This window comes from Lissotriton helveticus, chromosome 1_2 (genome assembly GCF_964261635.1).
Source record: "Lissotriton helveticus chromosome 1_2, aLisHel1.1, whole genome shotgun sequence".
Taxonomy (NCBI): Eukaryota; Metazoa; Chordata; class Amphibia; order Caudata; family Salamandridae; genus Lissotriton; species Lissotriton helveticus.
In genome coordinates this window covers 370,989,806-371,008,666 of record NC_136058.1, presented here as the reverse complement: position 1 = coordinate 371,008,666, position 18,861 = coordinate 370,989,806, and the positions used below count along the sequence as shown (strand labels likewise).

At 52.5% G+C, this 18,861-nt stretch overlaps 1 protein-coding gene across 1 annotated transcript in view; it reads left to right on the top strand.

The window, feature by feature from the left end:
- The window catches only part of MPL (MPL proto-oncogene, thrombopoietin receptor), a 285,621-nt gene that overhangs the window by 64,735 nt on the left and 202,025 nt on the right, over nt 1-18,861 (top strand). The window contains exon 2 of the mRNA XM_078673533.1: nt 1,169-1,298. Within this exon, the coding sequence (XP_078529659.1) occupies nt 1,169-1,298 (130 nt within the window). The remainder of the gene's footprint in view (nt 1-1,168; nt 1,299-18,861) is intronic.

Below are 18,861 nucleotides of genomic sequence, written 5' to 3'. Positions count from 1 at the left end.
AGACAGGTCAATCACATACCTACTCAATGACTGCAGGGGTTACTAAAACACCCGAAGTGCCTTATCCATACAGCAGCTCATGCACATGAAAGGTGTGCACTGATCCAGCATGCAGCTCTTGGACTAGCTTGTTTCTTGTGTATGCACAGTGAGGAACTCATGATAGGTCAATCACATACCTACTCAATGACTGCAGGGGTTACTAAAACACCCGAAGGGCCTTATCCATACAACAGCTCATGCACATGAAAGGTGTGCACTGATCCAGCATGCAGCTCTTGGACTAGCTTGGTTCTTGTGTATGCACAGTGAGGAACTCATGATAGGTCAATCACATACCTACTCAATGACTGCAGGGGTTACTAAAACACCCAAAGGGCCTTATCCATACAACAGCTCATGCACATGAAAGGTGTGCTCTGATCCAGCATGCAGCTCTTGGACTAGCTTGTTTCCTGTGTATTCACACTGAGGAACTCATGACAAGTCAACCACGTATCTACTCATTGACTGCAGGGGTTAGTGAAACACCAGAGGGTCTTGTCCATACAGCAGCTCATGCACATGAAAGGTGTGCACTGATCTGGCATGCAGCTCTTGACACAGCTAGTTTCTTGTGTATGCACAGTGAGGAACTCATGACAGGTCAATCACTGAACCACATACGCACTCCCTGAGGGCCTGGGTTAGTGGACCATCAGAGGGCTCTTACCCATGAAGCAAGGACTCTTCATTTGAATCAAACCGCAGCCCTTTGCTTGTGAACCTTCTTGTGCCGTCGGGTGTCCTGCGCAGTCAGGGCCTAGACTGTGATTATTTCAGTGGTAATTCCACTGTCCGCCCCCTGGCGGCGCTCTTCACAGCAGCGTGCCCAGCAGAGGGTATTGCGTGTTACACCTGCCTGCTGGAGCGCCTCGAGGACCCTTAGGCGCACACAGACAGGGAGGAGGCCTTGAAGAGCAGCCAGTGGTCTGGGCAATTGATTAACCGTAATACAATCAGCTTGCAGGTAAATAGCTTGCTTTTGACTTTGGGCATTTCTTCCAGCCTCTGATTGGTGAAATAGCCACAGTCCGATAGCCTCCAAAGAGTCACCACTTGGACCCAGTAGCCAGAGAGGCCCCCGTAGGACCCAGTACTGACTCTCTTCCCCTTTGTATTTCCTCAGATGTTGAGCTGCTTCGTAATGTTTCTGAAAACATCACCTGCTTTTCAAGGACCTTTGAAGATCTCACATGCTTCTGGCAAGAGGAAGAACGAGGAGAAGTGGAGATGTACCAACTCTTCTACAACTACGAGTAAGTACTAATGCCTGTGCAGTGACCAGGAATCAGCCAGCATCCTAGGGAGCATCCCATTTACTGACACGACACAGCCAGAATCCTAGCAAGAATCCCATTCACTGACATGACGCAGCCAGCATCCGAACGAGCATCCCATTCATTGACGTGACGTAGCCAGGATTCAAATGAGCATCCCATTTACTGATGTGACACAGCTAGCATCCCATACACTGACGTGACAAAGCCAACATCCTAACGAGCATCCCATTCGGTGATGTGATGAAACAAGCATTCCAGTGAGCCTCCCATTCAGTGACGTGATGCAGCCAGCATCCCAACAAGCATCCCATTCACTGACATGACAAAACCAGCATCACAGCGAGCATCCCATTCACTGACGAGATGCAGCCAGCATCCCAGCGACCATCAAATTCACTGACGAGATGCTACCAGCATGCCAGCGAGCATTCCATTCACTGATATGATGCAGTCAGCATCCCTTTCACTGACGTGAGGCAGCGAGCATCCCATTCACTGACATGATGCAGCAGCATCCCAGTGAGAATCCCATTCAGATGTGACTTAGCCAGCATCCAAGTGAGCATCCCATTCACTGATGTGACGCAGTCAGCATCCCAGCAAGCATCCATAAACTGACGTGACACAGCCAGCATCCCGTACACTGATGTGACTCAGCCAGCATTCCAGCCATCATCCCAATGACTTACGTGATGCAGACACCATCTTAGTGAACATTCCATTCACAGCACTGATGTGATACAGCCAGCATCCCAGCGAGCATTCCATTCACTGATATGATGCAGTCAGCATCCCTTTCACTGACGTGAGGCAGCGAGCATCCCATTCACTGACATGATGCAGCAGCATCCCAGTGAGAATCCCATTCAGATGTGACTTAGCCAGCATCCAAGTGAGCATCCCATTCACTAATGTGACGCAGTCAGCATCCCAGCAAGCATCCATAAACTGACGTGACACAGCCAGCATCCCGTACACTGATGTGACTCAGCCAGCATTCCAGCCATCATCCCAATGACTTACGTGATGCAGACACCATCTTAGTGAACATTCCATTCACAGCACTGATGTGATACAGCCAGCATCCCAGCGAACATCCCATTCACAAACCCGAGGCAGACAGCATCCCAGCGAGCATCCCATTCACTGACCTGACGGAGCCAGTATTCCAGCGAGCATCCCTTTCACTGACTTGAAGCAGCCAGCATTCCATTCACTGACGTGACGCAGCCAGCATCCAAGCGAGTATCCCATTCACTGATGTGACGCAGCCAGCATTCCAGCAAGCATCTCATTCACTGATGTGATTCAGCCAGCACCCAGCAAGCATTCCTTTCACTGATGTGATGTAGCCAGCATCCCAACGAGCTTCCAATTCAGTGAGGTGACACAGCCAGCATCCCAGCGAGCATCCCATTCATTGACCTGACTCAGCGAGCATCACATCTCTGACAAGACGCAGCCAGCATTCCAGCAAGCATCCCATTAACTAATAAGGCGTAGCCAGCATCCCCGGCAGCATCCCATTCAGTGACATGTCTCAGCCAGCATCCCATTCACTGATGGGACGCAGGCAGTATCCCATACACTGATGTGATGTAGCCAGCATCCCAGTGAGCATCCCATTCACTGATGTGAGGCAGCCAGCTTCCTGACAAGCATCCCATTCACTGACTTGACAAAGCCAGCATCTCAGCGAGCATCACATTCACTGATGTTGCAGTCAGCATCCCAGTGAGCCTCAAATTCACTGATGTAACGCAGCCAGCATCACAGCGGGTATCCCATTCACTGACTGTTAGAATTGGGGGTCTCTGGTTGGCACAGGTAGGTACTTGTGACAAGCAGGGACCCTCTCCTTTAGTCAGGGCAAGGGAATTACCCTCTTAAAATAACCCCTGCTCACCCTCTAGTCAGTGTGGCGCGAGCAGTCAAGGCTTATTTCAGAGGCGATGTAAGTTAAGCATTTGTGACCACAAACAGTAATTCAGTGACAACACTACAAATGGACACCACACAAGGTTTTATATCAAAAATAGGTATACTTTATATAGAGTTATCACAAGACCAGTAAACGACAAAAGAATCCCCAGTACTATTACATTTCAAGAGTTCTGGTTAAAAAGGTGTAAATCAAAGTTCTGTGCAAGTCGGTAGCCTTGTCCGGCTACAGCATGCTGAAAGAACACAGAGTCTAACAAATCCAGTGGACCGCGGCGGTCCGGGCCCACTCAAGTGCCGACAGACTCAAACACAGTACCTTTTCCTTGAGGCGGCCGGCACGGGCGTGCAAGCCGGTTCCGGTGATCGTCGTGGTGCAGAAAGGAAGAGTTGCAGGTCGCGTTGTCCCTCGATGCAGTGCAGGCAGTGGTCCGTTGACAGAGTTGGTGGATCCAAGGCTTGCGTTGCAGGGCGAGGCGGTGTTTGCAGCTTGCGGTGCGGCGAACGAGCCGGAGTTCGGGAGCTGGCGTCGATCAGTCCGGACAGCGGTGCGAGTTTAGCGGTGCGTCGCAAGCGTGCGAGGCGGTGCCCAACTCAGGTGCGGTCACAGGACTCGAAGTCAGCAGCAGTGACTGCGTCGGGCAGACCAGTTCGATTCGGTGTATCGAAGCGTTGCACGTCGCTGTGTCCTTCCAGTCGCGGTGCAGGCTATGGCTCGTTGACAGCGCCAGGACGGAATCGGTGAGCGCAGAGCTTGCGTTGTTCGAGGCGGACGTTGCTTGGAGCGGTGCCTACAGGACACCGGGCCGGTCGTGAGAGTCGGCCACAGTTCCCTGCCTCTGTAACCACTTGTTTCCAGCAGCAATTCACAAAGGCTGGAGAAGGCCACTGGTCCTGGGACTTCGGTGAGGGGGAAAGCTCTCTTCCAAGCCCTTGGAGATCTTTACACAAGTTGAAAAGAAAAGTCCACAAAGTCTTTCTCCTCCCTTTGGCAGCAAGGTAACCACTTCAGGCCAATGCCCCAAGCAGCACTTCAGCTTGGGAATAGTCTCTCCTCAGTTTCTTCAGGTTCCTTCTCCTCAGCAGAGGTTTCGTCTTGTCAGTTCCAGGAGTGATCTAATTTCATGGTATCAGGGTCCCAATACTTATCCCCCAAAATCCTTTGATCTCTGAGGGAAGAGGGGCCTGTGCCCAGTTCAAGCCAGTTCTGAAGCACTCTGTTTACCAGACTTCTCCTTTCCTTTCACAGTGCAGAGCAGGAACATCAGACGCCCCACAGGAGGTGGAGCCAGCATTGTGGAAGGCAGGTACAGTCCTGGAGCACTTTGTTGACAGTCTTCCTTCTCTTCTTTCAGTGTGCAGGGCAGAGACATCAGACACACCACAGGGGGTGGAGCCAGCATTGTAGAGGGAAGGCCCAGCCCTATTCAGGTCCCAGGTGCAACTCCTCCCTCCCATCTAGATGCAGATCTCCCTATTAACCACCGGGCAGCCCCTGCCTGTCTCCTGGAATTCCCCAGTTCTGTCACATACAAACCAAGACAAGAAATACACAACCTAACAGAGGCGGGCTCAAATGGTTAGGCAAGCAAATACCTACTTTCTAAAAGTGGTATTTGCAAACACAGAATATTAAAATAAACTTTACTAAAAGATGTATTTTATTATTCTGAGTCCAGGCATACTAAACTCAAATTTCTACCATGTTCTCTGAGTCTGTTAGGATTATAAACTGTAATAATTCTAACAGCCCATTCTGGCCTAGGGAGAACAGCTAGCCTTGCAATAGTGAAAAACAAAAATGGCTGTAGTTCACTATTGGGACATGCCGCACACAGCAGGGCTTGTCCTACCTTATACTTACAATGCACCCTGCCCTTGGGCCTACCATAGGGGTGACTAATATGAAGACAAGGGAAGGTTTAGGGACTGGCAAGTGGGTGCACTTGCCCAGTCAGCATCACAGTACCAGACTGCACGTAGGTTCTGCAAGGGCAGACCTTAGACACATTTTACAAGGCCGCTTCTGTGGGTGGCACAACCAGTGCTGCAAGCCCACTAGCAGCATTTGGATTTACATGCCCTGGGCACACTAAGTGCACTGTACTAGGGTCTGACAGAAAACCAAACATCCAATCATGGAAAAACTAATCAATACATCAATTTACAGTAGGGAGCACTCACACTGTGGCACTGGACAGCAGTGGCAGAGTACCCAAAGCATCTAACACTAGCAAAAACACATGAGGCAACAGCAAAAATGGAAGGGAGACCCACGCCAATGGTGCCAGGTCTCACACTGACGTTATGCAGCCAGCTTTCCATTCACTGATGTGTTGCAGCCAGCATCCGATTGGGCATTGCATCTCCTGAAGAGATGCAGCCATAATCCCAGCACGCATCCGAATCACTGACGTGACGCAGCCAGCATCCCAGCGAGCATCAGTTTCACTCATGTGATGAAGCCAACATCCCAGTCAGCATCCCATTCACTGACATGATGCAGCCAGCATCCCATTCACTGACATGACTTAGCCAGCATCCAAGTGAGCATCCCATTCACTGACGTGATGCAGTCAGCTTCCCGACGAGCATCCCATTCACTGACGTGATGCAGCCAGCATCTCAGCGAGCATCACATTCACTGAAGTGATGCAGTCAGCATCCCAGTGAGCATCAAATTCACTGACGTAATGCAGCAAGAATCCCAGCGGGTACCCCATCCACTGACGTTACGCAGCTAGCATTCCATTCACTGATGTGATGCAGCCCACATCCCAATGAGCATCGCATCTCCTGACGAGTTGCAGTCAGCATCCCAGCGTGCATCCGAATCACTGACGTGACGAAGCCAGCATCCCAGCGAGCATCAGTTTCACTGACATGATGGAGCCAACATCCCAGCGAGCATCTTTTTCACTGACATGAGGCAGTGAGCATCCTATTCATTGACATGATGCAGGCAGCATCCCAGTGTGCATCCCATTCACAGATGTGATGCAGCCAGCATCCCAAACACTGATGTGACATAGCCAACAGCACAACAAGCATCCCATAAACTGACATGACGCAACCAGCACCCCACACACTGACATGACACAGCCAGCATCCCATTCACTGATGTGACGCAGTCAGCATCCAGCCAGCATTCCATCCATTAAGGTAACGCAGCCAGCATTCCAGCCAGCATCCCATTCACTGACGTGAGGCATCCCAGCAAGCATCCCATTCACTGACGTGAGGCAGCCAGCATCCCAGCGAGGATCGTATTCACTGACGTGATGCCACCAGCATCCCATTCACTGAAGTGACGCAGCCAGCATCCCAGTGAGCATCTTATTCACTAATGTGAGGCAGCCAGCATCCCAGCGAGCATCTTATTCACTGATGTGATGCAGCCAGCATCCAAGCGAGCATCCCTTTCACTTACGTGATGCAGCCATCATTCCAGTGAGCATAAATTTCATTGATGAGACGCAGGCAGCATATGAATGAACATCCCATTCACTGAAAGCATCCCAGTGAGCATCCCATTCAATGACATGATGCAGAGAACATCCCAACGAGCATCCCATTCACTGACGTGATGCAGGCAGCATCCCAGCGAGCATCCAATTTTACTGATGTGACACAGGTAACATCCCATTAACCATCAATTTCACAGATATAATGCACCCATCAATTTTCATTGATGAGATGCAGGCAGCATACGAGCGACCATCCCATTCACTGACATGAAGTGGAAAGCATCCCATTGAGCATCAATTACATTGACGTGACACAACCAGCATCCCAGCGAGTATCCCCTTCACTCATAAGATGCAGCGAGCATCCCATTCACTGATGTAATGCAGCCAGCATCCCAGCGAGCATCCCTTTCACTGACATGACGCCACCAGGATCCCATTCACTGATGTGACACAGCCAGCATCCCAGCGAGCATCCCATTCACAGATGTGAGGCAGCCAGCGACCCAGCAAACATCTTATTCACTGACGTCATGTAGCTGGCATTTCAGCGAGCATCCCATTCACTGAAGTGATGGCGCCAGCATCTAAGTTAGCATCCCATTCACTGACATGATGCAGATAACATCCCAGTGCGCATCCCATTACCGGACGAGATGCAGCCAGCATCCCAAAGAGCATCCCATTCCCTGACATGATGCAGTCAGCATCCCAGCGAGCATCCCAATCATTGACGTGATGCAGCCAGTATCCTAATGAGCACCCCATTCACTTATGTGATAAAACCAGCATCCCAACGAGCATCCCATTCACTGATGTGACGCAGCCAGCATCTCAGGGAGCATCACTTTCACTGACATGATGCAGCCAGCATCCCAGGAAGCATCCCATTCACTGACATGATGCAGCCAACATCCCAATGAGCATCCCATTTACTGACATGACAAAACCAGCATACCAGCGAGTATCCAATTTACTGAAGTGACGCTGCCAACACCCCATACACTGACGTGACGCAACCAGCATCCCAGCGAGCATCCCATTCACTGACGTGACAAAGCCAGCATCTCAGCGAGCATCACATTCACTGACATGTTGCAGTCAGCATCCCAGTGCCCATCAAATTCACTGATGTAACGCAGACACCATCCCAGCGGGTATCCCATTCACTGACGTTATGCAGCCAGCATTCCATTCACTGTTGTGACGCATCCCAATGAGCACTGCATCTCCTGAAGAGATGCAGCCAGCATCCCAGTGCGCATTCGAATCACTGACGTAACGCAGCCAGCATCCCAGCGAGCATCAGTTTCACTGAGGCGATAGAGCCAACATCCCAGCCAGCATCCCATTCACTGACATGATGCAGCCAGAATCCCATTCACTGACATGACCCAGTGAGCATCCCATTCACTGATGTGACACAGGCAGTATCCCATACACTGATGTGATGTAGCCAGCATCCCAGCGAGCATCCCATTCACTGACGTGACACAGGCAGTATCCCATACACTGATGTGATGTAGCCAGCATCCCAGTCAGCATCCTATTCACTAACGTGACATAGCAAGCTTCCAGACAAGCATCCCATTCACTGACGTGACAAAGTCAGCATCTCAGCGAGAATCACATTCACTGAAGTGATGCAGTCAGCACCCCAGTGAGCATCAAATTCACTGATGTAACGCAGCCAGCATCCCATCGAGCATCCCATTACCTGACATGTTGCAGCCAACATCCCAACGAGCATCCCATTCACTGACATGACAAAACCAGCATACCAGCGAGCATCCCATTTACTGAAGTGACGCAGCCAGCATCCCAGTGAGCATCTTATTCACTAATGTGAGGCAGCCAGCATCCCAGCGAGCATCTTATTCACTGATGTGATGCAGCCAGCATCCAAGCGAGCATCCCTTTCACTTACGTGATGCAGCCACCATTCCAGTGAGCATAAATTTCATTGATGAGACGCAGGCAGCATATGAATGAACATCCCATTCACTGAAAGCATCCCAGTGAGCATCCCATTCAATGACATGATGCAGAGAACATCCCAACGAGCATCCCATTCACTGACGTGATGCAGGAAGCATCCCAGCGAGCATCCAATTTTACTGATGTGACACAGGTAACATCCCATTAACCATCAATTTCACAGATATAATGCACCCATCAATTTTCATTGATGAGATGCAGGCAGCATACGAGCGACCATCCCATTCACTGACATGAAGTGGAAAGCATCCCATTGAGCATCAATTACATTGACGTGACACAACCAGCATCCCAGCGAGTATCCCCTTCACTCATAAGATGCAGCGAGCATCCCATTCACTGATGTAATGCAGCCAGCATCCCAGCGAGCATCCCTTTCACTGACATGACGCCACCAGGATCCCATTCACTGATGTGACACAGCCAGCATCCCAGCGAGCATCCCATTCACAGATGTGAGGCAGCCAGCGACCCAGCAAACATCTTATTCACTGACGTCATGTAGCTGGCATTTCAGCGAGCATCCCATTCACTGAAGTGATGGCGCCAGCATCTAAGTTAGCATCCCATTCACTGACATGATGCAGATAACATCCCAGTGCGCATCCCATTACCTGACGAGATGCAGCCAGCATCCCAAAGAGCATCCCATTCCCTGACATGATGCAGTCAGCATCCCAGCGAGCATCCCAATCATTGACGTGATGCAGCCAGTATCCTAATGAGCACCCCATTCACTTATGTGATAAAACCAGCATCCCAACGAGCATCCCATTCACTGATGTGACGCAGCCAGCATCTCAGCGAGCATCACTTTCACTGACATGATGCAGCCAGCATCCCAGGAAGCATCCCATTCACTGACATGATGCAGCCACCATCCCAATGAGCATCCCATTTACTGACATGACAAAACCAGCATACCAGCGAGTATCCAATTTACTGAAGTGACGCTGCCAACACCCCATACACTGACGTGACGCAACCAGCATCCCAGCGAGCATCCCATTCACTGACGTGACAAAGCCAGCATCTCAGCGAGCATCACATTCACTGACATGTTGCAGTCAGCATCCCAGTGCCCATCAAATTCACTGATGTAACGCAGACACCATCCCAGCGGGTATCCCATTCACTGACGTTATGCAGCCAGCATTCCATTCACTGTTGTGACGCATCCCAATGAGCACTGCATCTCCTGAAGAGATGCAGCCAGCATCCCAGTGCGCATTCGAATCACTGACGTAACGCAGCCAACATCCCAGCGAGCATCAGTTTCACTGACGCGATAGAGCCAACATCCCAGCAAGCATCCCATTCACTGACATGATGCAGAGACATCCCATCGAGCATCCCATTACCTGACGAGATGCAGCCAGCATCCCAACGAACATCCCATTCCCTGACGAGATGCAGCCAGCATCCCAGCGAGCCTCCCAATAATTGACGTGATGTAGCCAGCATCCTGATGAGCACCCCATTCACTGACGAGATGAAACCAGCATCCCAGTGAGCATCCCATTCAGTGATGTGACGCAGCAAGCATCCCAGCGAACTGACATGATGCAGCCAACATCCCAACGAGCATCCCATTCACTGACATGACAAAACCAGCATACCAGCGAGCATCCCATTTACTGAAGTGACGCAGTCAGTATCCCATACACTGACGTAATGTAGCAAGCATCCCAGCGAGTATCCCATTTACTGACCTGACGCAGCCAGCATCCCCTACACTGACGAGATGCAGCCAGCATCCCATTCACTGACATGAAGCAGCTAGCATCCCAGCAAGCATCCCATTCACTGATGTGACGCAGCCAGCATCCCAGTGGGCCTCCCATTCACTGACGTGATGCAGCCAACATCCAGCAAGCATCCTATTCACTGAAGTGACGTAGACAGCATCCCAATGAGGATCCCATTCACTGACCTGACACAGCCAGCATCCCAGCGAGCATCCCATTCTTGTATGATACGCAGTCTGCATCCAAGCAAGCATCCCATTGACTCATGTGACGCAGCCAGAATCACAGCCAGCATCCCATTCACTGAAATGACTCGGCCAGCATCCCAGCAAGCATCACGTTCACTGACGTGATGCAGGCAGTATCCCAGTGAGCATTCCATTCACTGACGTGACAAAGCCATTATCCCAGTGAGCATCAATTTCACTGACGTTACGCAGGCAGATGTTACACAGCCAGCATTCCATTCACTGATATGACACAGCCAGCATCCCAATGAGCATCCCATTTCCTGACGAGATGCAGCCAGCAACCCAGCGAGCATCCTTATTCACTTACGTGACATAGCCAGCATCCCAGCGAGCATAATTGTCACTGATGTGATAAAGTCAACATCCCAGCGAGCATCTCTTTCACTGTTGTGATGCAACCAGTATCCCAGCGAGCATCTCTTTCACTGACATGATGCAGCTAGCAACCCTTTCACTGATGTGAGGCAGCAATCATCCCATTCACTGACATGATGCAGCCAGCATCCCAGTGAGCATCCCATTCACGGATGTGATGCAGCCAGCATCCCATACACTGACCTGACACAGCCAGCATCCCAGCGAGCATCCCATTCTTGTATAATACGCAGTCTGCATCCCAGCAAGCATCCCATTGACTCATGTGACGCAGCCAGAATCACAGCCAGCATCCCATTCACTGAAATGACTCGGCCAGCATCCCAGCAAGCATCACGTTCACTGACGTGATGCAGGCAGTATCCCAGCGAGCATTCCATTCACTGACGTGACAAAGCCAGCATCCCAGTGAGCATCAATTTCACTGACGTTACGCAGCCAGATGTTACACAGCCAGCATTCCATTCACTGATATGACACAGCCAGCATCCCAATGAGCATCCCATTTCCTGATGAGACGCAGCCAGCAACCCAGCGAGCATCCTTATTCACTTACGTGACATAGCCAGCATCCCAGCGAGCATAATTGTCACTGATGTGATAAAGCCAACATCCCAGCGAGCATCTCTTTCACTGTTGTGATGCAACCAGTATCCCAGCGAGCATCTCTTTCACTGACGTGATGCAGCTAGCATCCTGTTAGAAACGGGATCTCCGGCTGGCCAAGGCTTGCGCCAAGGTCAGTCAGAGACCACCACTTCCAAGTCAGGGCAAGGGAGTCACACACCAAGATAACCCCCGCTCACCCTCTAGGTAACGTGGCGCGAGCAGCAAGGCTAATCTCGGAGGCGATGTGTAAAGCGTTTGCGCGCGCACCCCAGCGACAACACCCTAGGCCCACCACAAAGGAAACTCCACACAAGGTTATATCAAAAATAGCCTTTGTATTATAATAAAAACACATTAGATAAGACACACACTTTACAATGTGCCAACAGGCACGGGCAAGATTTACAAGGGATTATGTACAGGACAGGGCCACCTGGACCACTGTCAGGGGTATGCACTTTTTAGAAATAATACTTGTAGGTATAACACTTAGCACATAAACATATAATGAATGTAGCACACAAAATAGTTACATGTAGCACACAACCAGTAACTACTGGTAAAGGGTAAATACCTCCTACGCTGCCCTAAACACTGTAGGGAAATCACGCAGGGAACTAGGACCTTAACATCAGGACCTATGGAAGGAAAACCTATCACCTAAGCAAGTCACATTTAGCAAAGGGAAGGAAACCTAAAATAATCACCTAGGCAAGTCACATTTAGCAAAGGCAATAAAACATCAACATTCCTCTAAGCAGGTCACTTTTAGCAAAGGGAAATAAAAGCACAAGGCATTACCTAAGCAGGTCACTTTTAGCAAAGGCAATGACATAAACAATTGCACATGAAACATTAAAACACATTCAGAGGTGCAGGTAGAACATTTGCGCAGAAATCAAATAAGCAGGAAATCATAAATTGCGCAGGGTGCACGTAGCACCACACTAGAAATGTCCCTCAGGCCAACTGGCCTCGCAAGGGCTGGAATGCCCTGAGTCTCAAAGTCAGGGAAGGCTGCGCAGGCAGCCAGGACACAAAGCCTAAACGTAGCAACTGTCCACTAAGTGCTGGACAGTTGTGAATACAGCTGGGCAACGTTGGAGCCTCGTGGGCTCAAGAACAATGGGGAGGGCAACACAGCGTGGGAGCCACGGGGCTCTGACCATCTGCCTGTGTCCCCCCAAGAGCCTCTCTCTGGGCTATAAATCAAATAGAATGGCCCTTAAGAGCTTCAGCGCTCTAAAACAATGATGGGCACTCAAGAGCCTCTCAGGGCTCAATAAACAATATGGGCTCTGAGCCTCTCGGGGCTCGAAATACAGATTGCCCCCAGGAGCCTCTCGGGGCTCGTAAATCAAAAGAGGGGGGGCCTCGTTGGAGTCCCTCACGGGGGACTCAGACTCAGATAATGCCCCCAGGAGCCTTGTGGCTCCAATCTTCATAGGAATGCCCCTTCTCTCTTGCGGAGCGGCCCACTGCCAACCGGGACCGCTCTGCACACAATGCAGCTGCCTCTCACTCACCGGGTCTCCTGGGGCGGCAGGACGGCTCCTCTCGCGCTGCTCCTCTCTGGGCGGCGCTGCAGGGGCCGCGGGCGGGGCTCCCCTTCACTCGGGAGCCTCGCAGAGACGCTGCAGGCCGCTTTCTGCGTCTCCCGCCTGACTTCGTCTCGCTGCCCTCCGCCTGACTTCCGTTGGGGCCGCCAATGGCAGCACGGCCCTGGGGGTCAGGAGGCGGGACTTCCGGGACGCAGTAGGCAGCGGCCCGGCAACAGTTTCCACGGCTCCGGGACTTGCGGCGGTGAATACACAGGCAAATGCGGCGTGGGCAGCCGCTCAAATTAACAAGGAAAACGGGGCAATGCCGGGTGGGCACCGGCCTCCAAAATTAAATATAAAGCGAGGTAGGCACTCGCTCGGCCGCAAATTCGGGCCTCGCTCGGCCGCAAATTCGGGCAAACGCCGGGTGGGCACCGGCTGGACCGCTCCAAAGTGCCCTAAAAGGCAAAATCAAGCGCTAGTGAGCGCTGGGGCCAAAATAAAGCGCTCTTCAGCGCTAGGAGTGAAAATAAAGCGCTCCCAGCGCTATAAGGCAAATAAAAGCGCTTTCAGGCGCTCTGGCATAAGGTAAAGCTCCAGCAGGGTCTGGAGGCAGGTAGGGGGGCAAGGCAGGGCCAGAGCCAGCACACTGGGTCTCCAGGCAGGGAGACAGTCCAAGTGGCGGTCCTCCTGGCCCCAGCAGCAGCAACAGCCCCCTCTGGCAAGGATCCAAAAGTAGAACAATTTCTGTGGGGACACAGCCCCATTTTTAGGTCTCGTGTCCTATCAATGCGCATGCGCATTGAGAGAAGCGAGACTATAGGGCTTTAAACAAAGCTTAACTAACTGTGGCGATTTGGTGCTGTGCCCGTGCGCTTTTAGGTCAATGCGCAAGCACATTGACCTAAAATGCGTGTGCACAGCATCAAATCGCCAGCCATCTGTTCCCCAGCTTGGATCTCCTGGCTGCTCCTCCCCTAATTATCCGCACATCAAAGGCTGCTCCCGCCCCCTGCTTCACACTTCAAACGAATGCTACCGAGAGCATTTCCCGGCCGGCCGCTTTTAATTTCATTTCGCAAGCAGTTCCCCCTCCTCCCTCTCCTCCCTCTCCTGACTTTCTCCTGCCTGCCACACCAATCCAAACTGAGGCGCTGCTGCTCCAGTCCCTGTATTACTCCCACTCATCTATGATTAGGAATAAAAGACTGTCGGTTAAAAACAGTTTCAAGATAAAAATGGTTTCCCATTACTTTTGCAGAATGTTCTGCATTTCCTTAACCGCCTCCAACTCTCCGACTTTCACATGCACATACCACTTTGCTGATACTGACCGAGACATGCGCTTTATAAGCAGGAAATAGAATTCTACAGGAAACAATACTACTGAAGACCATTCGAGCGTGTGAGCTCAATGCCACCTGAAGAGTACGTACAATTATTATACTTAAAGTTCAGTCAACTACCCTTGATGCACGGACAACCTTTGAAGAAAGTGAAAAGCATGTACCCTCACCCTCACTCACCCTCAACCCCTCACCCTCACTCACCCTCAACCCCTCACCCTCACTCACCCTCACCCTCACTCACTCTCAACCCCTCACCCTCAACCCCTCACCCTCACTCACCCTCACCCTCACTCACCCTCACCCCCTCATCCTCACTCACCCTCAACCCCTCACCCTCACTCACCCTCACCCTCACTCACCCTCACTCACCCTCAACCCCTCACCCTCACTCACCCTCACCCTCACTCACCCTCAACCCCTCACCCTCACTCACCCTCACTCACCCTCAACCCCTCACCCTCACCCTCACTCACCCTCAACCCCTCACCCTCACTCACCCTCAACCCCTCACCCTCACTCACCCTCAACCCCTCACCCTCAACCCCTCACTCACCCTCACTCTCACTCACCCTCACTCACCCTCAACCCCTCACTCACCCTCACCCTCACCCTCACTCACCCTCACTCACCCTCACCCTCACTCACCCTCACCCTCACTCACCCTCAACCCCTCACCCTCACTCACCCTCAACCCCTCACCCTCACTCACCCTCAACCCCTCACCCTCACTCACCCTCAACCCCTCACCCTCACCCTCACTCACCCTCACCCTCACTCACCCTCACCCTCACTCACCCTCACCCTCACCCTCACTCAACCTCACCCTCACTCACCCTCACCCTCACTCACCCTCAACCCCTCACCCTCACTCACCCTCACTCACCCTCAACCCCTCACTCTCACTCACCCTCACCCTCACTCACCCTCAACCCCTCACCCTCACTCACCCTCAACCCCTCACCCTCACTCACCCTCAACCCCTCACCCTCAACCCCTCACTCTCACTCACCCTCAACCCCTCACCCTCACCCTCACTCACCCTCACTCACCCTCAAACCCTCACCCTCAACCCCTCACCCTCACTCACCCTCAACCCCTCACCCTCACTCACCCTCAACCCCTCACCCTCACTCACCCTCACTCACCCTCACCCTCACTCACCCTCACCCTCACTCACCCTCACCCTCACTCACCCTCACCCTCACCCTCACTCACCCTCACCCTCACTCACCCTCACCCTCACCCTCACTCACCCTCACCCTCACTCACCCTCAACCCCTCACCCTCACTCACCCTCACACACCCTCAACCCCTCACCCTCACTCACCCTCACCCACCCTCACTCACCCTCAACCCCTCACCCTCACTCACCCTCAACTCCTCACCCTCACCCTCACTCACCCTTAACCCCTCACCCTCAACCCCTCACTCACCCTCACTCTCACTCACCCTCAACCCCTCACCCTCACTCACCCTCACCCTCACTCACCCTCACCCTCACTCACCCTCAACCCCTCACTCACCCTCACTCACCCTCAACCCCTCACCCTCACTCACCCTCAACCCCTCACCCTCACCCTCACTCACCCTCAACCCCTCACCCTCAACCCCTCACCCTCACTCACCCTCACCCTCACCCTCACTCACCCTCAACCCCTCACCCTCACTCACCCTCAACCCCTCACCCTCACTCACCCTCAACCCCTCACCCTCAACCCCTCACCCTCACTCACCCTCACCCTCACTCACCCTCAACCCCTCACCCTCACTCACCCTCAACCCCTCACCCTCACTCACCCTCACCCTCACTCACCCTCAACCCCTCACCCTCACTCACCCTCAACCCCTCACCCTCACTCACCCTCACCCACCCTCACTCACCCTCAACCCCTCATCCTCACTCACCCTCAACCCCTCACCCTCACTCACCCTCAACCCCTCACTCACCCTCACTCTCACTCACCCTCACTCACCCTCAACCCCTCACCCTCACTCACCCTCACCCTCACTCACCCTCACCCTCACTCACCCTCAACCCCTCACCCTCACTCACCCTCACCCTCCCTCAACCCCTCACCCTCACCCTCACTCACCCTCACCCTCACTCAGCCTCAACCCCTCACCCTCACTCACCCTCAACCCCTCACCCTCACTCACCCTCACTCACCCTCAACCCCTCACCCTCAACCCCTCACCCTCACCCCCTCACCCTCAACCCCTCACCCTCACTCACCCTCACTCACCCTCACCCTCACTCACCCTCACTCACCCTCACCCTCACTCACCCTCACTCACCCTCACCCTCACTCACCCTCACCCACCCTCACCCTCACTCACCCTCAACCCCTCACCCTCACCCTCACTCACCCTCAACCCCTCACTCACCCTCAACCCCTCACCCTCACCCTCACTCACCCTCAACCCCTCACCCTCAACCCCTCACTCACCCTCACTCTCACTCACCCTCACTCTCACTCACCCTCAACCTCACTCACCCTCAACCCCTCACCCTCACTCACCCTCACTCACCCTCAACCCCACACCCTCAACCCCTCACCCTCAACCCCTCACCCTCACTCACCCTCACTCACCCTCAACCCCTCACCCTCACTCACCCTCAACCCCTCACCCTCACTCACCCTCAACCCCTCACCCTCAACCCCTCACCCTCACCCTCACTCACCCTCACAACACATATTGTGTTACAATAGGTGTCACATTTGCGAAAGATAAAACTATTGGCATTGTAAATAACAAAGCTATTAATTTCGCTATTTTCAAAACAAGCACATAAATAAAAAATGTGTCCTTCAAAATACCAATAGCTCAAACTTTCCTAATGCGAGACCTATTGCATTGCTGTGCTTCTCTCCCCTGCTGCACTCTCCTGTTCTCTAGAGATGTGGCCTAACGACCAGAGCTGCCATCTAAGTCACGTAAATACAAAACATGTTGCATTCCAAATGCTATAGGTGTCACATTCGCGAAAGTTATAACTATTGGCATTGTAAATGACAAAGCCATCAATTTAGCAATTTTAAAAACCAACAAATAAATAAAATATGTCATTTACAAGACCAATAACTCCAACTTTTCTAATGCGAGACCTATTGCATTTCCAATGCTTGTTATACAGAGAAATCCTTTGTTTCAGGGTGCAGGGTGGGGGGAAACCAGTTGCACCTGGCTTGGGAGTACCCTTGATGGCCCAACCACCCCTTTCATTCACTGGGGAGGCTTGGGTCGTTAGACAAACCACAGGGGGGCGGAGCCAGCATTGTGTGGGGAAAACCCAGCCCATCCAGGACACAGGTCCACTCCTCCCACACATCACTCATGCTGATCTCACACTCACCTCCGGGCAGACCCATCCAGACTTCCTGGAGCCTGGCATGCCAGCCAGCTCCAGCCAATCACACTCCAGCACCCTCACTGCACACATACATCAATGTCCAGAAGTAGCACTTCCCTTCTAGACACATACATGCCGCAGACACCATCTTGCAGCATTCGCTCTCACGAGTTCACACATACCAAACTCGTGCCTGCACTCCCCACACATCAGGAACTAACATGGACACACACATTCCCCATGCATTCCTATGCGAGGGCAGGCCAGCCATACTACACGCATGCACTTTCACTCTGGGACACAGGGAAAAAGTGCGCAGAGACCCAAAAATCACTACAAAGAGTCACAAATAAAAGCAAAAAGATTAGGGGTGAACCTGCCCTAAGGCCCGAGTCCAACACAACCCCCTTCCAGCCAAAACGCAGGGCAGACCAATCACCACCGTGATGGACTTCCCTGCTTGGGGCGATAAAACACGGACGCGGGCCCACAACTGCAGGGACACCCTCCTGTTTTACGCCACGGTGAACCCCTAGGGTTCCTTCTAAAACTACTGTAGGTACTAACTGGGGTACCCCACTGGTACTCTCCAGCTGCCCTCGGCCAGGACCAGGCCCTAGGCCACCCAGGTACCACTGGATCCTGCCTACCCCCAAAGTGGGTGGTAGTAACCCCTGGCACATAATAGCCATGCTCCACTCTTCCTGTCTGTAAGACAGGGCTAGACTGCCACTGGTTCTCCAGCCTAGGGTCTACAACCTTAGGCGGACCAGGAGTCTCAGGGAAGGCTCTCCTCCCCTTACCTCTTCTCCTAGGGTTCCTCCTCCTCCTTCGAGGGGTACCCTCTAAACACCATTCTCCTAACCTAGGGTTTAACCCCTCAGGTTGCACCGGGGTCAGAGGTGGGC